This window comes from Microcaecilia unicolor, chromosome 2 (assembly GCF_901765095.1).
Source record: "Microcaecilia unicolor chromosome 2, aMicUni1.1, whole genome shotgun sequence".
Lineage (NCBI taxonomy): Eukaryota > Metazoa > Chordata > Amphibia > Gymnophiona > Siphonopidae > Microcaecilia > Microcaecilia unicolor.
This window is the reverse complement of record NC_044032.1, coordinates 61,819,921-61,844,463: the sequence shown is the minus strand read 5'-3', so window position 1 is coordinate 61,844,463 and position 24,543 is coordinate 61,819,921. Positions and strand designations below refer to the sequence as shown.

General features: G+C 45.2%; 1 protein-coding gene across 5 annotated transcripts in view; it reads left to right on the top strand.

Moving 5' to 3' along the window:
• The window catches only part of ATP8B1 (ATPase phospholipid transporting 8B1), a 225,912-nt gene that overhangs the window by 185,790 nt on the left and 15,579 nt on the right, over nt 1-24,543 (top strand). For all 5 annotated transcript variants that reach the window (XM_030192987.1, XM_030192984.1, XM_030192986.1 and 2 more), the window contains 3 exons: nt 2,310-2,598; nt 5,291-5,514; nt 14,957-15,040. In XM_030192987.1, the coding sequence (XP_030048847.1) occupies nt 2,310-2,598; nt 5,291-5,514; nt 14,957-15,040 (597 nt within the window). The remainder of the gene's footprint in view (nt 1-2,309; nt 2,599-5,290; nt 5,515-14,956; nt 15,041-24,543) is intronic.

The window sequence follows — 24,543 nt, the reverse complement described above, 5'->3', positions numbered from 1 at the left end:
CCTTACCTGCAGTGAACCCATGCTGTCACTGCATGTAAAGTGCGCCATGCAAGTACATGTCTGCCCTGTCTATACAGGTTTACCAAAAAGCCAACTTAAATGAATACAAGTATTATGAAACACCATGGTACAATTTTTTTATGTATTTTTTTTTATTGCAGTGTAAAAAGGTCTGATCAAGCATCCCCACTTTTCTTCCATCTGCATTGGTTGCCTGTTCATGCTCGGGTGCAGTTTAAAGTTGTTTTTTTGCCTCACCTACAGATCTTATTACTCAGGAATTATCTGTCTTCACACACACTTCCTTCACCCCTCCATGTACCCTACACCCTTTGGACACTCACCGGTTGGTAATTCCTCCCCCCCACCCCCATTCTGCTCACTTAGAATCCACTAGGCACTCTGCTTTTTCTTTTTGGCTCCATGTCTATGAAATGGTCTTCCACCAACAATACATGTAGAAGAGTCTTTCTCTAGGTTTAAAAGCACTATTGAAAACTTATCATTTTGAAGATAACTTTAGGCATATGCTTCAATGCTCCCCTGTTCACTGTCACCTTCCTGTAATTTTTTCTTCTCCCCCCCCCCTTTTTTTTTTTTTACTGTTAACCCTAGTATCTTATGTTGTGACTGTTTAACTTTTCTGTCATCAATATGGTGTTCTTTTCTCTATTTGTTTTTGTAAACTGTATTGTCCTGTTGGTACAGATAACGCGGAATATCAAGTGACTGTAATAAACATAAACACATAGTGGGCCCATGTCATCTGCCACACAGGCTTTGCACTTGCTGTATATTCTTTTTTTTCTGTTGTCACACAATAAGGGCTCTTTTGCTAAAGGGTTGGCGCTCGCCAACAGGCTTGCAGCGCACCAATCCAAAACTACTTCAGGAACCTTACGGTAATTCCCACCCCCAGTGCATGCCATTTCTGGCACTAAAAAAATATTTTCTATTTTTGTAGCACCAGTTCTTACCCAGCGGTAGTTGGGCTGCGTGGTTACCACCAGGTTATTTTGGGAGCCCTTAAGTGCTTCCCCCTCTAAATGGCCACTCGGCAAGTGGTTCACTTACCGCACAGCCATTTCTTTTCCTCAAAAATAGCCAGCCTTTTACCTGCTGCGGTAAAAGAGGACCTCAGCGTGCTTCAGAAGCACATGCTGACGCTAGCACAGGCCCCCTTTTTACCTCAGCTTAGTAAAGAGGAACCCTAAATGCGTAGACTTATTCCATATATGTGTCCCCTGATTTAAATGTATCAAAAATTGTGCGTTGTGGAATAGTGAGAGAACTTTGGGTTCAAATTTCAGACATCCAGTTTGTGTAAAAGTTGTTTGCTGCATTAGTGGCTTTCAAAATTGTCCACTCATTAATGAGCATAAAGTTTAATTTTAATGTGAGATCCTGTGCTCATGGTGTAACATTTTCTTGCGCCTCATGCTGAAACAATTTTATCTTTATTTGCAAGGGTGTGTGAATGAGGATATTGCACCTAGGGCCCTCCTTACTAAGCTGCATCAGCTGTTAGTGTAGTTAACATGTGTGCTGACAGTTAATGTGATGCCCTAATAGTGTTCAGTAATTTACTCATTAACCACCTAACACTGAAGGGGGCAAGAAATGCGCCTCTAAGTATTACTTGTTAACTATTAATGTGGTAGATAACATGGCCCAGTTATCATCACCTCAAGAGGTGTACCCAACTGCATGGTAGTATCCACTATTCCAGTAGTTCATGCAGAGGCAATACATTTACTTCATAAATTTTAGCAATTTGCATGCAGTAACTGTAAAACCTTACTGCACTTTAGTAAACAGGGCACACAATATTATATCAAGAGATCAGGTCTAGCTTTTAACTCATTTTGTTTGGTTTCCCTTATTAAGTTTTGTTTTTTCATTCCAGGGAGAGCAGTGTGGTCAATAGGGTGCCATATTGATAATATACGTGAAATAAACATTTGAGGGGTTTTTCTGTTTTAGGTTAAAAACAAACATGTGACATGTCAACTACATCTCAAATGAACGCACATTCCTAAAAATGAGGAAAAGATTTCAGAAACCATATTCAGCCATGATTCTACTCTTCTCCCTCCCCCCCCCCCCAATTTACTTAGTATAAAATTCAATTACTAGAATTTTATTTATTACAAGTTGTCATTCTCATATAAAATAGTCAACCCAGTGCCTGATGTATAGAAATCAGGAGGCATGCCATTTTGTCTGGAAGTTAAGTGATGAGTGCAACATATCACAAATGGTATATATACAATTAGTCTCATTTGTCCCTGTTCCATCCGGAAATGCAGAATGAAATTCTTCTGGAGAAGAAGAAAAAGAAAAAGAAGCGCTTGAAGCTGAAGATCCCCAGAACAGCAGAGGAAAAGCAGAAGGAGCTGTTGAACAAGCAGAAGGTAGATAGTATGAAGGAAATACGACAAAGGACTTTTGTGGACTTGGCCTGCGAGTGCCATTCAGTGATTTGCTGTCGAGTGACTCCCAAGCAAAAGGCGATGGTTGTCGATCTAGTCAAGAAATATAAGAAAGCGGTAACTCTGGCTATTGGAGATGGTGCCAATGATGTAAATATGATTAAAAGTGAGTAACTATAACCTCTGTCCTGAGAGGTCTACCCAATTCCTACCTTGCAAACCTATATATTTGTGATTCCCTTTTTAACTCTAATAGAGTTATGTAACGTACTTTGTGGCAAAATATTTAGAAAGATTAATTGCTAGGTAAAAATGTTATCATATGGGGAATATTTTTTAAATATATCTTTTGCTTTGAGGAAGGGGCAGGAACTGGCATTTACACTTTGATTTTTATCTCCCTCTTTCAATTTCTAATCCTCCCTATTTTCTGCCATTCTTTTCACTTTCCACCTCATATCCCACAGGTTCTTGATTTTCAAGCCAATTTCCCTCTGCAACATGTCACCTGACAGAACCCAAATGAGATTACTTGATCAATCTGATTTTGTGAATGCAACATCTTTTTGTTTTCATATTCGCCTTTTTAAGTATGCTGAAACATGGTGCCTGCTCTAGATTTTCAGACAGTTTTGTAGAGCCTGGTGCTGACTAGAATTGACAGTTGTAATTCTTAAAAACGCTCTGTGAACTAACTTCCGCAAACTACTGAAGACCCATCTCTTTAACAAGGCATACCACAAAGATCAACAAATATGAACTCTTATACAAATATCCAGAACTGCCTTATAATGTATGCTTGTTACACTAATGTCTTGTCATTATCATGTTATCAAGATCCTTCTGTATGCTAAACATATATTTTCTTAAATGTTCCCACTATTCATGATGTATTGTAAGCCACATTGAGCCTGCAAAGAGGTGGGAAAATGTGGGATACAAATGCAATAAATTAAAATAAATATATATTTATATCATCTGCTAGAGTTCAGGCCCTGCAGATTGCCCAGAATAAAGCTGCATAGTTGATTACAGGAGTGTTAAAAATTATGTGTATTATTCCTGTATTGAAGGAATTGCACTGGTTGCCAGTTTTATTTATTTATTTAGATTTTGCTCACACCTTTTTGTACATAGGGTGAATTTTAAAATCCTTCTGTTGGTTTACAAACATAAATGCTGAGGTACCTAATTATTTTGTGGGTAACTTGAAAATGTATATTCCAAGACGGTTGTTGAGATCTGAATTTGTAAAGCAATTGTGCTGTCTGTCCACTACAGCATTGTTTCCCAATTTGCCAGTCAGGTTTTTGGGATATCCATAATGAATATGCATGACATTGATTTGCATACACTGCCTCTATTGTATGCAAATCTCTTGATTGGAAAATTGGATCCACTGTGATCCCGTGAGCAGCATCATTGCTTTAATGCTTTGAAGTTACAATGCCACGGAAAGAATCACTATAGAGAAACAAAGCTAAGTGTGCTTTTGATTTTTTTGGGGGGGATATATTTGCATATGATTTTTTGATATAAATTAAAGAGTAAAGACTATCTTTTGGAGTTTTTTTTTTTTTTTAGACCTATGATTACTTTTTTACTGATTGCATTTACAACTGTTGCATTTAAGATCTATTTCATGGTAGTTTTCTTTGTACCAGTTTCTATGAGGTCTTTTTCTCCATTTCTTTTTCTTTTTTTTTTTTTTTTTTGATAATTCACGTGTTTAGTTTTCTTGAGTAGTTTGGTACTTCACCATTATTTTTTTCAAGGTATTCTTAAACATACAACCTATTATCAGAAAAAGACCAAGACCTGTCTAGTTTACTCAGTTTGCTTTGTTGTAATACCATATTCCCCTAGTTCAGGGGTAGGCAACTCCGGTCCTCGAGAGCCGCAGGCAGGTCAGGTTTTCAGGATATCCACAATGAATATGCAGGAGATAGATTTGCAAGCACTGCCTCCATGGTATGCAAATCTATCTCATGCATATTCATTGTGGATATCCTGAAAACCTGACCTGCCTGTGGCTCTCGAGGACCGGAGTTGCCTACCCCTGCCCTAGTTGATGTGTGGCTTCCCTTCACTTCTTGCAACTAAGGATGCTTTGTACTTATCCTATGCTGCCTTGAATTCTTGCTATTTTTGCCCCAACCACTTCTTCTGGAAAGTTTTTTTTTTTTTTTCCTGTGCAACTGACTCTTCTCCACAATAACTAGAATTCAAACCAATATTTTTGTATTTGCTTTAAGTGGTTTGCAGTGATTGGGAGTGAATTAACCATCCAGTTATTTGATAGGAAAACAATATTGAATTTTGAAGAAAAGGCAAACCTAATTTAGGACTTTGGTTTGGCAATCGGCTTTGGCACAATGCCAAAAAAAAGGGGTCAGTATCTCTACAGGAGATATGAGGTGCTCTTTCAAATGTAGACACCATTGTGCCTTCCATTCCCCCCCCCCCCAAACCAAAAATTGTAGAGAGGGGGAGGGTAGCTCTAGGTTTTCTGCTGCTGCCTAGAGCCAGCCCTGTGGAGAGGCCTCTGAATGAAGACACACTGATCTCTTGAAAAAATTAAGGAAAATTCTGCTGTTACTTGACACATTCCAATCTCCAGCTTGTACAGATGCTGATACCACAAACATTTTTAAAATCCATAAGTCAGCTGTGCTGATCTTAGACTGAAATCCACCTGCTTTGATAACTGAGTGATTCACAGATGTTAATGTAACACTGATTTATTGACAATTAATTGCCTAGGTTACTAGTCAGCATCTCAGGCTGCAGGCAAGAGTGCTAACATGAACAAAGCTATTTTTCACTCGGATGTGACTAAGATGTATTCTGTTTTTCAGCTGCCCACATTGGTGTTGGCATAAGTGGACAAGAAGGCATGCAAGCAGTTATGTCCAGTGACTACTCCTTTGCTCAGTTCCGATTTCTGCAGAGACTGATTCTAGTCCACGGCCGCTGGTCCTATATTAGGATGTGCAAATTTTTGCGATTCTTCTTCTACAAAAACTTTGCTTTTACATTAGTTCACTTTTGGTTCTCATTTTTCAATGGATTTTCTGCTCAAGTAAGTAAAGGTGCATTTCTGTAGTGGTAATAATCCATAGAAATTCTCTCTGATAAATAATGCTTGTACTGCGCAACACTGAAGGACATTAAAACCATGGAAAACAATTTCAGAGCTTTAGATTACTTTGTTACATGTTTGTTCCAAAATCAGAAGCGTTTGATTTAAAAGGAAGATATCATAATTCTTCTATTTTTTTTCCTGGTTTTCAAAGGCCCACCTTTTTACCCTTATATAAAAATATATATATATATATATATATATGTATATATATATGCCTTCATAATTCTTGATGAATTAAAATAGCTTCTTATGCCAGTATATAGTGATCACTGATCAGTATCATGCTCTTTCTGTTAATGCGTCAATCACTTGATGGCCCAGATTATAATAAGGAAGAGTAAGTCGGAACCATTTTAAACACGAGTAGATGTTGCTTCTTTGATATAGCATGGTGTTCTCATCTTGTCAGAGGCCATGTGCACCATATCTAGTGAAGGAGGATTGACAACCAAGCTTAAGCATGCTTGATCCTTAGGAGAATATTAGGACAAATCAAGCTACAAAGTAGTAAATTTAAAACAAATCAGAGAAAATATTTCTTCACTCAACATGTAATTAAACGCTGAAATTTGTTGCAGTTAGCTTAGTGGGGTTTAAAAAAGGTTTGTATAGCTTCCTAAAAAATAAGTCCAGAAGCCATTATTAAGATGGACTTGGGGAAAATCCACTGCTTATTTCTGGGATACGCAGCATAAAATGTATTGTACTTGTGACCTGGATTGGCCAACAGGATGCTGGGCTTGATGGATCTTTGGTCTGTCCCAGTATGGCAATACTTACATTCTTAAGCCATACAGTTGAGCATGTGGCTTCTACCACTAGATTAGAAAAAGAAATATTCCATTGTGATGCAGTAAGCTAATGAGATACAAATTCAAAGTGCGCAGAACTTGCATGTCAATTAGGGAAAACCTGTTGGATGCAGGTGCACAAAAGCTCTGTGGTAAGGGCATCTTCACTCTGTGCATGTCCAAAGGAAAAATAGGGCCAGCACATCTGCACATTGTGCGCATAAATACTCACAAAAATCTCTTCCACATATAATTTTTGTGAGGCTAATACCTATATGCAGATTTGTGCTGGTATTTTCATTTTCTTTAGACACATGCTCAGTGAAGCCAATATTATCACTGTGCACACTATTATTTCTGCTTTGCCTGTTAAGAAAAAGCTGGCAGTAAATCCCGAAAGCTGGTCATAAAATCCTCTAGACTAATCCTTCTAGGCTGCCTGAGACCTGGCAGTGAATTTCTTGCATTGTTTGTGTTAAAATCCCCTGTTAACTTCTGTACATTGCGGAAGAGTACATTTTAATACACTGGGCACCCAAGGTCAGTGTACCACACAAGTTAATTTCTTTTGTGACTCCTTTCTGCATTGTGTGCCAGTAACATGTGATTCCTTGCAGTTGCTACATACTTCTGTTCACAGTAGCTTTCCACATCAGCCCCTGAGAGTACTAGTTGAACCTCCCAAGCTTCTTTCTAAGCTGTTCTGTTGATTGGAAAGTAATTATAAGGTATATATGAAAAGGAGAATGGAAACAGTGCTTCTGGTTTCTTCTTCTGGGCTTTTTGCTCACAGTCATAGTGGCATCTAACACCCTTGAATGTCACAGTTCTGATAAAAGGTTCCAGGGCTGCCTGGGAACAAAAAGGGCATGGTATGTGTTACATACAATTATACACTGGGAAGTGAAACCACTTTTTAAAATTAACTTGGAAGAAAATACCTTTAAAAAAGTCCAAAAATGAATGTGAGTAAACTAATTAATTTTAAAAAATTTAAACATTTAGGGGCCCTTTTACGAAACTGCGGTAAAAAGTGACCTTAGCGTGTCCTTAAGTGAGTCATTCCTGCACGCTAATGCCATTTTTCTGCAGGAGTAAAATGGCTGAATTTGTTTCTATTTTCTGTGTTAATGATCAAACACGAATTTTCCCATTCGCACGTGGCCATTAGCGTGTGAGCCCCTACTGCCATCTGTTTTGTAGGTGACACGGGTTCGCATGCTAACCATGTGCTAATTGGTTAACACGTAGCAATGCAGCTGCACTAACCAATTAGTGCAGAGCATGCCCACTCTTTATCCCCAGACCCATCTCACTGCTAAAAAATAAATTTTCAAAGTTTAACGCATATCTCAAACACTATATATTTTCTCACTTTTGATAATAATGTCAATCGCAGCATGCACATTTATGTACAACTACACATTCTATCTTCAACGGGGATCGTCAGATTACTTTGATCACCATTAGCATCTGGGGAACTCCCCAGTGTTCCATCAGTGACACTCCGTTCTTCATTGATCAACCCAAATAAATTTTAGCACATAGGTAGCGCACACCAATCTCAAAATTACTGAGAGGCATTTTTAGCTGTGATAAGCAAGCATTAGTGCCTATCACAACTTGGAACCCTTAGAACATACTTTATCAAAACCAGCATTCATAGCATGGAATAATTCTGTCAACCCATTTCTGTGTACGTTGCCAACTAGGCATAAGAGGCAACCGGTCACATCCAGTGTACTTTATAATTAAACAGTAGGTTATTTAAACATTAGTATGCATAGAAATATGAAATATAAGTGCATAGAAATAGGAAGAATAAATGTAATAACATACATGAAATTAAACTGAAAATTGAACATGAGGAATATCTAAGCCCAGTTCCTCCTCATTTGGTTAGCAGCAATCACATCCAGTAATACGAGCCAATAACCTGCATCTAATATAAACAATAAAATGCATATCCACATAGTCATAATTCCTGCAGAAACCTGTTCCATCTCCCCCACCCCCAACAGCAGACCAGTATTATCAAGCCCACAGTGTGAGCTAATAGAACCCACACCTAGCATAATTAGTAGAACTGGCCCAGTGATCCAGGTGGTTTTGTGCATTGCTAGTAGAAGGTCCCTGGTTTGATCTGAGTTTGGGTCTTCCTTTGGGTATGCAGAAGCATCATTCACAGGGAATAGTAGTAACAGCTTAAGGCTGAAATCTACTAACCAGATTTAGGCCCTTGATTGTAAGGGTACAGGACTATCCGTGAAATGACTGGGCTTCAGTTGAGTAAGGTTTTTTATCCCTTGGTAGTTGCTGATGAAGGCTCATGGCACCACCAGATCCCAGTCCTGGTTCTGATTGAACTTGGAAGTATGACAGAAGGAATAAACAGCTGGTTCCATAGCGTCCCACAGATCAATCCAGAGACTTATGGGTTGTGTCCCTCTACCAGCATGTGGAGATAGAGAACCTCCGAGGTTTGCTATATGTGGACTTGTGCAGCCAAGTAAACCTCAGTATTCTCTCTATCTAGCAGGTGGAGGGACAACTCTGTGGAGCTCTGGTTTGATCTGGCTACTGGTGTCCTTTGGGCCTAGTTTAGCAAAGTCAGGGGTTGAGTGGTTGTTTGTAGCTTCTGGTGTACACCTGGTGGTGCAAGGTCCCTCTCGGTCTCCCCCTACCTTTCCTCCGTCGCGTGGGGCTGTGGGCCTGATCAGGTGTTGCCTTTCTCTCCTGAGTAAAAAAAAAAAAAAAAAGGTACACATCTCTTTAAGAGACTTTGTTTTTGTTTAATCATACGGAGGAGCTAGACGGGCTGCCGAGTCTGTTTGAGGGGCAGGAGTTTGTGGAGCATGTCAGTACCTTCTGAGGCGGCTAAGTGCTGCTCCCGGTGTGGCGGCCAGAGACAGCGTCGGGGGAGTTTGTCGTGCCGCCGTCAGCCTACAACAGGTGTTTAGCGTGATGGGGGTTCCCCTCAGGCGTCCGGTGAGTCGGAAGCGCAGGGGATAGTTTCAGCGGTTTCCTCGGGGGCAGTTAGTGCAGCACGCGTCGGCGGGTGCCATTTTTTCCTCTCAGGCGCGACCAGCTCTGCATGTGGCAGTTGACAGGAGGCACAGCACTCTTCTGTGGCACAGGCTCCGATGGATGAAAGCAATTTAGAGGGAGCAGGGGAGTCCCTTTCAGTTCCTTTTCCCCAGATTTTGTTTTATTAATGCACAATGCCTTTCTTCTGAGGAAGTCAGGAGCTTCTCTTCAGGCAGCCCCGTCTCTTCCTCAGCAAACTTAGGTTGCGGCAGCCTCTGTCTTTCCTTCCAAGACGTCCCTGAGTAGAGATTTTGGATCCCGAGGAGCTATCTGACACAGATGGCCCGGTTTTGTCTCTGGGCTCTCCCTCAGAGTCATTAGATTTGGCAGATGAGGTCACCTACCTTCTGAGGAGGGGGATGACCCGACGGCTGCCTGCATTTTTCACAAGGAAGAGCTTCCCTCCCTGATTATTAGGGCTTTTGAGGTTTTGGCTATTTTGAGGTGACAGGCGGGCCTTCCTTTCCGGTACAGAAACCAGCCCGCAGCCAGGTCCGCCCAATGATGGGTCCCTGGTCCATCTCCAGCCGGTTATTGGAGGCAGGCTGTCCCTATTCCTGGTGGAGTGGACCAGGGGTAACATCCGAAGGATGGATCTTGGAGGTTATCAGAGACAGATACAAGTTGGAATTGACTCGTCCGATAGACTCGTTTCTGGAATCTCCTTGCAACTCTCCCTCCATAGTGCGGGAAGTTCATCACACCCTCCCAACTTACGACGACTGGGAGCTGTCCAGCCTGTACCCCCAACAGAAAGAGGGTGCAGTCGATACTCCATTTATTTTGTGGTGCCAAAAAAGGGCAGTTCTTGGCGACCCATCCTAGATCTCAAGTGCGTCAACAGGTCCTTACGGGTTCGGCATTTCCGCATGGAAACCCTCCTTTCGGTGATTGCAGCGGTACAGCCAGGGGTGTTTTTGACATCTCTCAATCTGAGGCCTATTTACACATTCCAATTTGCCCTCCCCACAGGCATTTTCTTCGCTTTGCAGTGCTCGGCCATCATTTTCAAATCAAAGCGATGCCCTTCAGCTTAGCCACAGCACCTCGGACTTTTTCCAAGGTCCTTGTAGTTGCGGCCTATCAGAAAGGAAGGGATTCAAGTCCATCCTTATCTAGATGACTGACTTGTGTGGGCGTCTTCTTTCGAGGAGAGTCGACGGACAACCAACAGAGTTGTTGGGTTGCTTCAATCGCTTGGTTGGGTGATCAACTTCCCAAAGTGCAGCCTTATGCCCTCCCAGACGCTGGAATACCTGGGAGTGTGCTTCGATACCCGAACAGGGATAGTTTCTTTTCCTTCAGCTTGAGCACAGCGGTTGCAGGTTCAGTTGCGAGCTCTGTTCCAAACTCTGAACCCGCGGGCTTGGGACTATGTACAAGTTCTGGGTTCCATGGCCTCCACCTTGGATGTCGTAAAGTGGGCCAGAGCTCACTTGCGCCCCCTGCAGTGGCACCTTCTGAGCCATTGGTCTCCTCTCTCAGAGGATTACAAGGTTCAACCCGTCTGCACACAATCATGCACTGGTGGTTCATTCAAAAGAATGTGGTGTTGGGCATTACTCTGCAAACCCCGAAATGGAAGATCGTGACCACGGATGCATAGCTGTCTTGTTGGGGGGCTCATTGCCTCCAACAGACGGCCCAAGGCATTTGGACCTCAACGGAGGCATCTTGGTCCATCAACTGCTTGGAGTTGCGGGCCATTCATATGGCCCTTCAGGAGTTTCTCTCTCCTCCGCGGTTGCCCAGTTCGAGTTCTCTCGGACAATGCGACGGCGGTTGCCTACGTGAACCATCAGGGGGGCACCAGGAGTGCACCACTAGCGCTCAAGGTGGCCCTGATCTGCCATTGGGCAGAGACTCATCTCTCTCTCTTGACAGTGGCTCATATAGCGGGGTCACAGAATGTGCAAGCAGACTTTCTCAGTTGCCACCAGTTGAAGCCGGGGGAGTGGACACTCTGGCCTTTGATCAGATAGCTGCCCGTTGGTGGATGCCGGTGATGGACTTAATGGCCACTGCATTCACTGCGAAGGTTCCCCGTTTCTTCAGCAGGGGAAGAGAGCTGGGCTCGGAAGGTATCGATGCTCTTCTACAACCTTGGCACAGGGGCCTGCACTATGCCTTTCCCCCATGGCCTATGGTGGGCAGGTTACTGACTCGCATTGCCACTCATCCTGGTCGAGTGATCCTGGTGGCCCCCCTCCGGATTGGCCCAGATATACCTGGTACGTGGATATGGTCAGGCTCCTGTTTGATTGTCCTCTCTGGCTCCAGGTGCAGGACAGTCTCTTGCTGCAAGGACCAGTCATGATGGAGGATCCCTCCCCCTTTGGTCTTATGGCCTGGTTCTTGAAAGGGTGAAGTTGAGAAGGAAAGGGTATTCAGACACGGTTACCGCTACGATGCTTCAGGCTCGGAAAAGATCCACCTTGATAGCTTATGCTAGGGTGTGGCGTACCTTCGATTCGTGGTGTGCGAGTTTAGGATTGTCAGCGGCTTCAGTATCGGTTATCCTCGCGTCTCTTCAGGAGGGTGTACAGAAATCACTCTAGTTGAGTTCTCTTAAGGTGTAGGCGGCAACTCTGGCATGCTTTAGAGGCTGGCTTCAGGGAGCGTCGATCGCCTCCCACCTGGATGTGGTTTGTTTTTTGAGGGGCGTAAATCGGTTGCGTCCTCCGCATGTGCCAGTTCTGCCATCCTGGAACCTTAATCTAGTAATCAAAGCGCTTCACCATCCTACTTTCGAACCCTTATCGGGGATTACGGTTAAGGATCTTACCTTGAAGGCGATTTTCCTAGTAGCTATTCAGCTCGGAGAATTTCAGAGTTGCAGGCTGTTTCTTGCAGAGACCCCTTCCTGCGTTTTACAGAGGCGGGGGTGTATCGATTAGGACAGTTCCTTCATTTTTGCCCAAGGTTGTTTCTCGTTTCCATTTGGGGCAGTCTCTGCATTTGCCGACTTTTTGCCGGGAAGACTACCCCGAGCAATTCCAGGCTCTTCGCTGCTTCGACGTGAGATGGGCTGTTCTCAGGTATTTGGAGGTCGCGGATTAATTTTGTCTTTCTGACCATCTCTTCTTCCTTTTTGGAGGCAGTAAGAAGGGTCATATGGCTTCCAAGGCCACCATAGACCGTTGGGTGCGGGAGGTCATCACTTCGGCCTACGTGGCATTGGGCAAGCAAGCCCCTGTGCAATTTGTGCTTATTCTACACAAGCTCAGGCTTCCTCCTATGCAGAGTCCCATAGTTGGTTAGTTTTTTTAGGTTTCATTGTTCTGAACGTTCCTTTGTTTGATTAAATAATAAAAACAATTAAATTTGGAAGTGGGCATTTGGTCTGACAATGTCAGGAGTGTTTTCTATTGTTTCCATTCCACTGCTTTGATATCGTTCATACTACTACTACTACTACTACTATTTAGCATTTCTATAGCGCTACAAGGCATACGCAGCGCTGTACAAACATAGAAGAAAGACAGTCCCTGCTCAAAGAGCTTACAATCTAATAGACAAAAAATAAATAAAGTAAGCAAATCAAATCAATTAATGTGAACGGGAAGGAAGAGAGGAGGGTAGGTGGAGGCGAGTGGTTACAAGTGGTTACGAGTCAAAAGCAATGTTAAAGAGGTGGGTTTTCAGTCTAGATTTAAAGGTGGCCAAGGATGGGGCAAGACGTAGGGGCTCAGGAAGTTTATTCCAGGCGTAGGGTGCAGCGAGACAGAAGGCGCGAAGTCTGGAGTTGGCAGTAGTGGAGAAGGGAACAGATAAGAAGGATTTATCCATGGAGCGGAGTGCACGGGAAGGGGTGTAGGGAAGGACGAGTGTGGAGAGATACTGGGGAGCAGCAGAGTGAATACATTTATAGGTTAGTAGAAGAAGTTTGAACAGGATGCGAAAACGGATAGGGAGCCAGTGAAGGGTCTTGAGGAGAGGGGTAGTATGAGTAAAGCGACCCTGGCGGAAGATGAGACGGGCAGCAGAGTTTTGAACCGACTGGAGAGGGGAGAGGTGACTAAGTGGGAGGCCAGCAAGAAGCAGATTGCAGTAGTCTAAACGAGATGTGACAAGGGTGTGGATGAGGGTTTTGGTAGAGTGCTCGGAAAGAAAGGGGCGGATTTTACGGATGTTGTAAAGAAAGAAACGACAGGTCTTGGCGGTCTGCTGGATATGAGCAGAGAAGGAGAGAGAAGAGTCAAAGATGACCCCAAGGTTTCGAGCTGAGGAGACAGGGAGAATGAGAGAGCCATCAACAGAAATAGAAAACGGGGGGAGCGGGGAGGTGGGTTTGGGGGGGAAAATGAGAAGCTCGGTTTTGGTCATATTTAATTTCAGGTGGCGTTGAGACATCCAGGCAGCAATGTCAGACAAGCACGCTGAAACTTTGGTTTGGATGCAAGGTGAGATCTCAGGGGTAGAAAGGTAGATTTGGGAGTCATCAGCATAGAGATGGTAGGAAAAGCCATGGGATGAGATTAATGAACCAAGGGAAGAAGTGTAGATAGAAAAGAGGAGGGGACCAAGAACAGAACCCTGAGGTACGCCGACAGGCAGAGAGATAGAAGTAGAAGAGGATCCACCAGAGTGAACACTAAAGGTGCGGAGGGAGAGGTAGGAAGAGAACCAGGAAAGGACAGAGCCCTGGAATCCAAGTGAGGACAGGGTATCGAGAAGTATGTTGTGATCAACAGTGTCAAAAGCAGCGGAAAGATCAAGAAGAATGAGGATGGAATATTGACCTCTGGATTTAGCCAGTAATAGGTCATTGGAGACTTTAGTAAGCGCAGTTTCGGTTGAGTGGAGAGGGCGAAAACCAGATTGTAATGGGTCAAGAATAGCATGTGAGGAGAGAAAATCAAGGCAGCGGCGGTGAACAGCACGCTCAAGTAATTTGGAGAGAAAAGGAAGGAGGGAGATGGGTCGGTAATTAGAGGGACAAGTAGGGTCAAGTGAAGGCTTCTTAAGGAGAGGTGTGACCACAGCATGTTTAAAGGCAGCAGGGACAGTCGCAGTGGAAAGTGAGAGGTTGAGAATGTGACAGATAAAAGGAATAAGAGTAGGAGAGATGGCATTAAGAAGGTGGGTGGGAATGGGATCAGAGGAACAGGTGGTACATTTCGAGGAAGAAAGGAGAAGTGTAGTTTCCTCAATAGTAACTTCAGGAAAGGAGGAAAGGGAATGAGGGGAAGAAGCTGAGGTTTACTTGGCTGCACAGGTCCACATATAGCAAACCTCAGAGGTTCTCTCTATCTCCACCTTTTGGTAGAGGGACACAACCCACAAGTCTCTGGATTGATCAGTTGGGACTAATGGAAAGAAAATTATCAAGTAAGAATTAATTTTTCCATTAAAACAATTGTTACTATAAGTAAGGTTTATGGATCAGTAATATGAGATTTTATCATGCTTCCAAGACCCAAATAGTTCTGACGTGTGAATGCGTAGTGCATGAAATTCACCCACTTTCTGATAATGCTTATGTTTCTGTTCTCTCATAGCCAGTGTACGAAGATTGGTTCATTGCCCTTTACAACGTACTGTATTCCAGTCTTCCAGTTCTCCTTGTCGGCCTGCTGGACCAGGTGTGTGCTCTTGCTATTAAAGGTTTTATATATAGTCACTTTTTAGAAGCTTCTTTTTGCTACTAGAGATTGCTACTTACATTAATAATGCAGAGGGCAGATGTGAAACGTCAGCAGTAAGTCAGGCAAAGAGCATGTAAAATTCCTTTTTCCACTTCTGAGAAGGTATTGGGGGGGGGGTAAACAGTGTGGAGCAGCAGTTATAGCCCTACCATTCTTACAAGGCAGATGAGATGGGATAGATCAGATAAGATTGTCTTTCTCTGTTTCCAGTTTGTTTAAAACAAAATTTAGTGTAGAGATCCAAAGGTCAAAAGGTACTTTGCTTGACTGGTTGTTCTTATCCTTCAGTTAGGAAAGAGGCCTGGGGCGGTTAGAGAAGTATCAATTTCTCCATGCATCCAAGTATTAGCTTTCTTACCTGCTTTCTCAGACTGACTAGCTACACAGAGGTCATCAAAGATGACAATCAGGTCTCTTTCCTGGTTGGTGACTGTATAAGCTTTTCACTAGAGATTTATGTTGAATATCATGTGCCATTCTGGAGTCCATATCTACAACAAAGACATTGATAAGGTAAAGGTAATTCAAAGGAGGGCCACCAAAATAGTGGTTGACCTTTATTGTATAAGAGATACCTAAATTGAAGGAATGTATCTAGAGAATATTGTAAAATAAGAATTCACAATAACAGGTTATCAATAGGTATCTAGAGGAAATTGGTTGAGTACCAGTTGGAAAATTATTAGAATTGCAGTTTCTGAAAGTGTTTGATTTTTTAGGAACAAGGGTGATGATGTGTCCGGGTATGTCTAACCTTAACAAAAGGCCATTTAGGCTTCTAAAGTGATTCATGAATCCTCATATCTTGGTTCAATGCTTAAGTTTTTAAACAATTAATGAATTTTTCAGTTCACATGAAGTAATGAGTGTGAGATTTTCTTTAGGATATCTAAGTTTTAGACTAGGCTTGTCCAAGTTCAGTCCTCGAGGGCTTCAAGCACACCATATTTTCAGGATATTCATAATGAATATGCATGATAAATCTGCATTCAATGGATGTAGTGGGCATGCAAATCTTTCATATTCATTAATTTATTTGCTAACCTGAGCTCCCTAAATTTCAATCCAGCCACTAGTAATTAATCTTCAATCAGGTGATTGCGTTTCAGTTTTATTGCATTTTATTTTTCTTACAAATGTAACAATTTTAAATGTTAATATTTTCTCATGGTATTCTTGTATCTTCATTCACTCACTTTCACACATCATTTATTACCTCATATTTTACAATTCGTATAAGTGTACTTTAACACCAAGGTAATCACATGATACTGGGATTTCACTAATCCCATAAATGTACAGACTGTTTGTATAATAATCCTTTTAAGACTATTAAAGCCTCATTTGTCATTAGAGTAATCTCACTTCTCAGTGTTTCTTATACATAACAGTAAAGCCGTAGAAAGAAGTGTTACCCATGCTTCACAAATGGCGAAGTGTTCTTGCCACTCGTATTTCTACCAAAGTTCTTTATCTCTAGTATCACGCTTCTTCCTTGGGTAGTTTCTTCATTTCCAATAGCCTCAGCACAGCTTATTGGCCACCATCTATTTCATCTGTGGTACCTTTTATTGTTTAACCAGCTGCTTGCACAGGATCGACCTCTCACAGGGGTCCTGGAGAAATGGCGCCGCTGTTTAATAAAACGCCAGCGCATGCGCTCCTTTAATATATCCAGGGGGACCCCTGTGAGAAGTCGACCTGTGCAAGCAGACGGTTAAAAGATAAAAGGTATGAGATGATCATTGAGAATATATTTAAATGTAGTATGAGGGTGTATTGGTATTATAGTTGGGTATTGTATCTATTTTATCACAGTTAAACCCCTGAGGATGCCATCTGGTGAAACGCATTGCAAGCGTAGGGTTTGACGGACATGAAAACAATTGGTGCTGGTTACTATTTTTGGTCCACCACATATGAAATAGATGGTGGCCAATAAGTTGTGCTGAGGCTATTGGAAAGGAAGAAGCTACCCAAGGAAGAAGCGTGATACTAGAGATAAAGAATTTTGATAGAAATACGAGTGGCAAGAACAATTCGCCATTTGTGAAGCTTGGAGAACACTTTTTTCTACGGCTTTACTGTTATGTATAAGAAACACTGAGAAGTGAGATTACTCTAATGACAAATGAGGCTTTAATAGTCTTAAAAGGATTATTATACAAACAGTCTGTAGATTCATGGGATTAGTGAAATCCCAGTATCATGTGATTACCTTGGTGTTAAAGTACACTTATCCGAATTGTAAAATGTGAGGTAATAAATGATGTGTGAAAGTGAGTGAATGAATATACAAGAATACCATGAGAAAATATTAACATTTAAAATTGTTATATTTGTAAGAAAAATAAACTGCAATAAAATTGAAACGCAGTCACCTGATTGAAGATTCATATTCATTAGGGATATCCCTGTTTGCAGCCCTTGAGGACTAAACTTGGAAAAGCCTGTTTTAGACCGAATATCCTTGTTGAAAAAGAAGTTGTCCCACAGATGGATGGTGTTGGGCTTAATATCATGAAATGAAGGTGATTTATCCTAGTTTGGCGGTCTGGTTTGGCCTCATGTATTTTTTATTTTATATTATTCTATAGTTTTATATATCACCTATAATTCTTTTTCACCCAAAGTGGTTAACTCAACTAAACACAACTGTATATTTGTAATTATTTGCACAGGTTTTTTTTTTTTAAATTTACCACCCACCCACCCCCTTTTTAACCCCACTCAACCAAGTTGATTCCTAAAACTCTGTTAGAATTATATTCAATAAATTAAATTAAAAATATAACTGGTTCAGCGAAGAGTCAAGTTTGTACATTTTTCTTTTGAATCCTATCATGCATCCTTACTGCATGCTGTTAAGCAAATCTGAAGGTTCCATGCCAGAAATCCAATCATTGGATATCTTTTTGTTTATGTGCAGTCTCTATAACCAGAAGCATGGAGTTTTCCTCACAAATCTGGCAACTCCAGATTAACATTAATGATACATTTTTAAAACTGAACTATTAGACATTAACTGTATTTACATTCTGCCAACTTTGCAATGACTTTTAGGTGGGAGTGATCATTAACTAATCAAATATTAACTACAACTACTACTACTACTACTATTTAGCATTTCTATAGCGCTACAAAGCGTATGCAGCGCTGCACAAACATAGAAAAAAATGTTTACGAAGCATTTCTCCTATATGGGAGAAAACCTTTAGTAGATCTAGCCAAAGGGGCCTCTTTGTTAAAGTTTATTCCATATCATCAAGCTGATCAATCCATAGACTGGTGGGTTGTGTCCATCTACCAGCAGGTGGAGATAGAGAGCAAACTTTTGCCTCCCTATATGTGGTCATGTGCTGCCGGAAACTCCTCAGTATGTTCTCTATCTCAGCAGGTGGTGGTCACACACAGCAGCAGCTCTGGCTAGGCCTCCAAGCCTAATTTTTAGGTTTTGTTGAGTGCCTGGGGTTGAGGGCTCTTTTGAGCAAGTGCAAACCTGGTGGTGCCAGGTCCCTCCTTTTCTCCCCCCTCCCGCTGGCTCCGTTAAAAAAAAAAAAAAAAAAAAAATTTTGAACGGCCTTAAAGGCGTTTATTTCGACGTTTATTTAAGCGTCTATTGCAGCTACTCACTGAGACACCAGGTCGTTACAACTCGGAGCGGACAGCAGGTAATTTTACCTTTTTATAGCGGGCGGGGGTTCCCCGATTCTTCTCCTCGTGGCACATGGCGTCGGAGGGCGAGGGCGCAAAGGGTCGCTCCCCGGGTCGCTTGAGCGCTTCTAGAGGGGATGCGGGGGTCTTAAAGCCTGATTCGCCCTTGTTGGGTGACAGTTTCGTGACCGATGAATGTCCCGGTCCTTCCTCCGGCGTGGCAGTTTTTCCCGCCATAAACGCCCATCCCCCGCTCCTCGCCTCCGCCATCTTGGCCGGCCACGCGGCTCGGCCGGCTTCTTCTTGGGCCGCCCTTGAGGTTGGAGACATTAATGCCATGAACGCCCTTAATTTGGGCGACGGCACAGAAGCGGCTAAAATTAAGAGCCGTTCTTCCCGCGCGGCTCCTTCGCGGAGTTTCGCGCCGGACGCCATTTTGGATGCGCAGCATGTCTCTCCCCCGCTGTTGCGAGCGCCGGTTGAGAGCGCGCCTAGGGCTGTTGCCCAGGCTGCGGAAGTGCACAGTCTGGGGGGTTTCTCCCCCGAGTTCGTTTTGCTGTTGCATCAGGCCTTCCTCATGCACAACGCTGCCCCCGCTCCCTCGTCTGGTAAAGAGGTTGAGGTTCCCAAAGGTAAACGCCCTCGGGTTGATTCTCAGGCCTTGGAGGAATTTGTCTCCTCCGATGTAGATGAGGGCAGCGTGTCTGAGGTCTCCCAACGGTCCTTTGCGGATTCCTTGGAGGAGACGGATCCCCGCTCGGATGGAGCGGATGACCCCTCTGCAGCGCGGCTTTTTCGCCCAGAGGATTTGCCCAACCTGTTGTTACAGGCCATGGACACTTTGAAGATATCCTCTCCGGAGGACGTCTCTCCCTCAGCCCCTGTTGGCTCTGCCATTATGCTGGGGACGAAGCGCCCGCCTAGAACCTTCCACGTGCATGATGCCATGCACACCTTAATTTCGGCTCAATGGGATGTCCCAGAAGCGAGCCTTAAAGTGGCTAGGGCTATGTCCCGCCTCTATCCTTTGGCTGTGAGTGAACGTGAGGCCTATCTGTGGCCTACCGTGGATTCTTTAATCACTGCGGTGACTAAGAAAACGGCTTTGCCGGTGGAAGGTGGCACGGCTTTGAAGGACGCCCAAGACAGGAGATTGGAGGCGGCCTTAAGGTCGTCCTTTGAGGCGGCTGCTTTAAGTTTGCAGGCCTCAGTTTGCGGCTCCTACGTGGCCAGGGCGTGCCTGACTATGGTGCAGCGGGCTTCCCCCTCGGACCATTCCTTGAGGGCTGATTGGCCAGCCCTGGAATCGGGCTTAGCCTATTTGGCAGACTTGCTGTATGATGTCCTGAGAGCCTCAGCTAAAGGCATGGCTCAGACAGTCTCTGCGCGGCGGTGGCTTTGGCTGAAACATTGGTCTGCTGACCACGCCTCTAAATCCCGCCTGGCTAAATTGCCTTTTAAAGGCAAGCTGCTCTTTGGGGTCGAGCTGGACAAAATCGTGACCGATCTCGGCACGTCTAAGGGCAAGAAGTTACCGGAGGTCAGGGCTCGGGCTAGTGCTCGTCCCGGTACCTCCAGAGGACGGTTTCAGGAAGCCCGTCGGTACCGCCCGGGCAGGTCGGGTTCTTCTGCCCCCTCTTCCTTTAAGAGGAATTTCTCCCCCAAGCAGCATTCCTTTCGCAGAGACCGCCGTCCCGGAGGTGCTCCCTCCGGTCCTCCCTCAGGGTCTCGTACCCAATGACGGGGTATTGGTCCACGCCCCAGTGCAGATTGGAGGACGGCTGTCCTCGTTTCTGGGCGAGTGGACCACAATAACTTCAGACGCTTGGGTGCTGGAAGTCATCAGAGACGGCTACAAGCTAGAGTTCTGCCGACCCTTAAGAGACGGGTTTGTACTCTCTCCCTGCAAGTCTCCGGTCAAAGCTGTGGCAGTGCAACAGACTTTGGACAATCTGATCCGCCTGGGTGCGGTCGTTCCGGTGCCAGAAAGTCAGCTTGGCATGGGGCGTTACTCCATTTACTTTGTGGTGCCAAAGAAAGGAGGTTCTGTCCGGCCTATCCTCGACCTCAAAGGGGTCAATCGGGCCTTGAAAGTGCGGCACTTTCGCATGGAGACTCTCCGCTCTGTTATAGCGGCAGTGAAGGCAGGGGAGTACCTGGCATCCTTGGACATCAAGGAAGCGTACCTGCATATTCCCATCTGGCCTCCTCATCAACGCTTTCTGCGTTTTGCAGTCCTGGGACGACACTTCCAGTTCAGAGCCCTCCCGTTCGGGTTGGCTACTGCTCCGCGGACCTTTTCCAAAGTAATGGTGGTCATAGCGGCCTTCCTGCGAAAGGAAGGAGTACAAGTCCATCCTTATCTGGACGACTGGTTGATCCGAGCCCCCTCTTATGCAGAGTGCGGCAAAGCTGTGGACCGGGTAGTTGCTCTTTTGAGCTCCCTGGGATGGATCATCAACTGGGAGAAGAGCCAGCTGCGCCCGACTCAGTCCCTGGAGTATCTGGGAGTTCGATTCGACACCCAAGTGGGCAGAGTGTTCCTGCCAGACAATCGGATTGTCAAGCTTCAGGCTCAGGTGGACCAGTTCCTGGTAGCCTCTCCTCTTCGGGCTTGGGACTATGTGCAGCTGTTGGGCTCTATGACGGCCACGATGGAAGTAGTGCCCTGGGCCAGGGCTCATATGAGACCACTACAACACTCTCTGCTGCAGCGCTGGACTCCGATGTCGGAGGATTATGCGGTGCGTCTTCCCTTGGATCCAGCAGTGCGCAAGGCGCTGAGCTGGTGGATGCAGACAGACAAGTTGTCTGCGGGAATGCCTCTGGTGACCCCAGAGTGGATTGTCGTCACGACGGACGCCTCATTGTCGGGCTGGGGAGCCCACTGCTTGGGAAGGACAGCGCAGGGGCTCTGGTCTACTGCAGAGGCGAAGTGGTCTATCAACCTCCTGGAACTCAGAGCCATTCGGTTGGCGCTTTTGGAGTTCATCCCGTTACTGGTGCTGAAGCCTGTACGGGTACTGTCGGACAATGCCACGGCTGTGGCCTATGTCAACCGCCAGGGAGGTACCAAGAGCGCCCCTCTAGCCAAGGAGGCTATGAGTCTATGCCAGTGGGCGGAAGCGAACCTGGAACAGCTGTCAGCGGCCCACATTGCCGGAGTCATGAATGTCAAGGCGGACTTTCTCAGTCGCCATACCTTGGAGCCCGGAGAGTGGCAGCTATCTGCTCAGGCGTTCTTGGACATCACGAAGCGCTGGGGCCAGCCGAGCCTGGATCTGATGGCGTCATCGGCCAATTGCCAAGTGCCGCGCTTCTTCAGCAGAGGACGGGACCCTCGATCCCTGGGAGTAGATGCTCTTCTCCAACAATGGCCGACACAAGAGCTTCTCTGTGTTCCCACCCTGGCCCATGTTGGGCAGGGTCCTAGACCGGGTGGCAAGACATCCCGGCAGGATAATCCTGGTGGGTCCGGATTGGCCCAGACGTCCCTGGTATGCGGACTTGATCAGGCTCTCAGTCGACGATCCTCTGCGGCTGCCAGTGGAGCAGGGCCTGTTACATCAGGGTCCCGTGGTGATGGAGGATCCCTCCCCCTTTGGTCTTACGGCCTGGCTATTGAGCGGCAGCGTCTGAGGAAGAAGGGCTTCTCAGACAAGGTCATCGCCACTATGCTGAGAGCGAGGAAACGCTCTACTTCTACTGCTTACGCCAGGGTTTGGCGTATCTTTGCAGCGTGGTGTGAAGCAGGCTCACTTTCTCCCTTCACTGCTCCAATTTCTTCAGTGTTGGCGTTCCTGCAAGAAGGTCTGGACAAAGGCCTGTCGCTCAGTTCCCTTAAGGTCCAGGTAGCGGCTCTGGCTTGCTTCAGGGGCCGCCTGAAGGGTGCTTCCCTGGCTTCCCAGCCAGATGTGGTGCGCTTTCTCAAGGGAGTTAATCACCTGCGCCCTCCTCTGCACTCAGTGGTGCCTGCGTGGAATCTCAACCTGGTGCTAAGAGCATTGCAGAAGCCGCCGTTTGAACCCTTGTCGAGGGCATCTCTGAAAGATCTGACGTTGAAAGCAGTCTTTTTGGTGGCTATCACTTCAGCCAGAAGAGTTTCCGAGCTCCAGGCGCTCTCATGTCGAGAGCCTTTTCTGCAGTTCACTGAGGCAGGAGTGACTATTCGCACAGTGCCTTCCTTCCTGCCCAAGATTGTTTCTCGCTTCCATGTGAATCAGCAGCTCTGTCTCCCTTCCTTTCGTAGGGAGGACTACCCAGAGGAGTACTCTGCTCTTAAATATCTGGATGTGAGACGAGTCATCATCAGATACTTGGAAGTGACCAATGATTTCCGGAAATCGGATCATCTGTTTGTCCTGTTTGCAGGTCCTCGTAGGGGTCTGCAGGCGGCTAAGCCTACAGTGGCAAGATGGGTCAAGGAAGCCATTGCAGCGGCTTATGTGGCCGCAGGGAAGGTGCCGCCTATCCAGCTGAAGGCTCACTCCACAAGAGCTCAGGCGGCCTCGATGGCAGAGGCCGGTTCCGTCTCCTTGGAAGAGATATGCAAGGCGGCAACTTGGGCTTCGGCCCATACATTCTCCAAGCATTACCGCTTGACTGTGGCTGCTCGGGCGGAGGCCCGGTTTGGAGCTTCAGTGTTGCGGTCAGGGATTTCTATGTCCCGCCCTGGGTGAGTACTGCTTCGGTACATCCCACCAGTCTATGGATTGATCAGCTTGATGATATGGAAGGTAAAATTATGTATAATCATACCTGATAATTTTCTTTCCATTAATCATAGCTGATCAATCCATAGCCCCTCCCAGATATCTGTATTGTTTTATTCTGGTTGCATTTCAGGTTCAAGTTTAGTCTTCAGTTACTTCAGAAAGACTTCGTGTTCAAGTTTTTTCACTTGGATTCTTCAAGAGTTAAGACGAGTTTGTGTTACAGTGAGCTGCTGCATTCCTCTCCCCTCCGTTTTTCGGGGCTGGATTGAGACTTATAATTCTGCCGGCACTCCCTCCCGCTTCGTGCGGCTGTAGGGCAGTTTTGTACCCCTCCCGCTTCGGCGGTGTTCGGGTCAGTCAGCTCCTCCTGCGGTTGCAGGATAAGCCAGATCCCCCCGCATCGGCGGGTGTGGTGTCCCTCCCCCGCTCCGCGGGGATGAGCTGGACGGATTCCCCTCCCCCACTTGTGTGGGGATGAGCTGGGTTAATTCCCCTCCCCCGTTTCGGCGGTGGTGAGCTGGGCAGAGTGTCCCTTCGTGGGTGTAATTCTCTAAGTGCTGAGTCCTGCGGATGGAGCTTTGATATCGACATACTGAGGAGTTTCCGGCAGCACATGACCACATATAGGGAGGCAAAAGTTTGCTCTCTATCTCCACCTGCTGGTAGATGGACACAACCCACCAGTCTATGGATTGATCAGCTATGATTAATGGAAAGAAAATTATCAGGTATGATTATACATAATTTTACCTTACTGTGTGTGTGTGTGTGTGTGTGTGTGTGTGTGTGTGTCTGCGCGCATGGTAACACTGTTAATGCTTATTATTATTCAAAGGTTATATTCCATAAAATGGAGACTGGGGAAAAATAATGTGCGCTAATGTAATAATGCACTTTAGTAAATCTAGCCCTTAATGTTTTCCATGTAAAAAGTGTTTAATGCATTCAGATCAGTATGGAAACTTGAAAAAGACTAAGAGCTTCTTTTACAAAGCCACGCTAGCGATTCCTGTGCAGCAATTGAGAGGAAGCCCATAGGAATTAAATGGGCTTCCTCTCATTTGCCACACT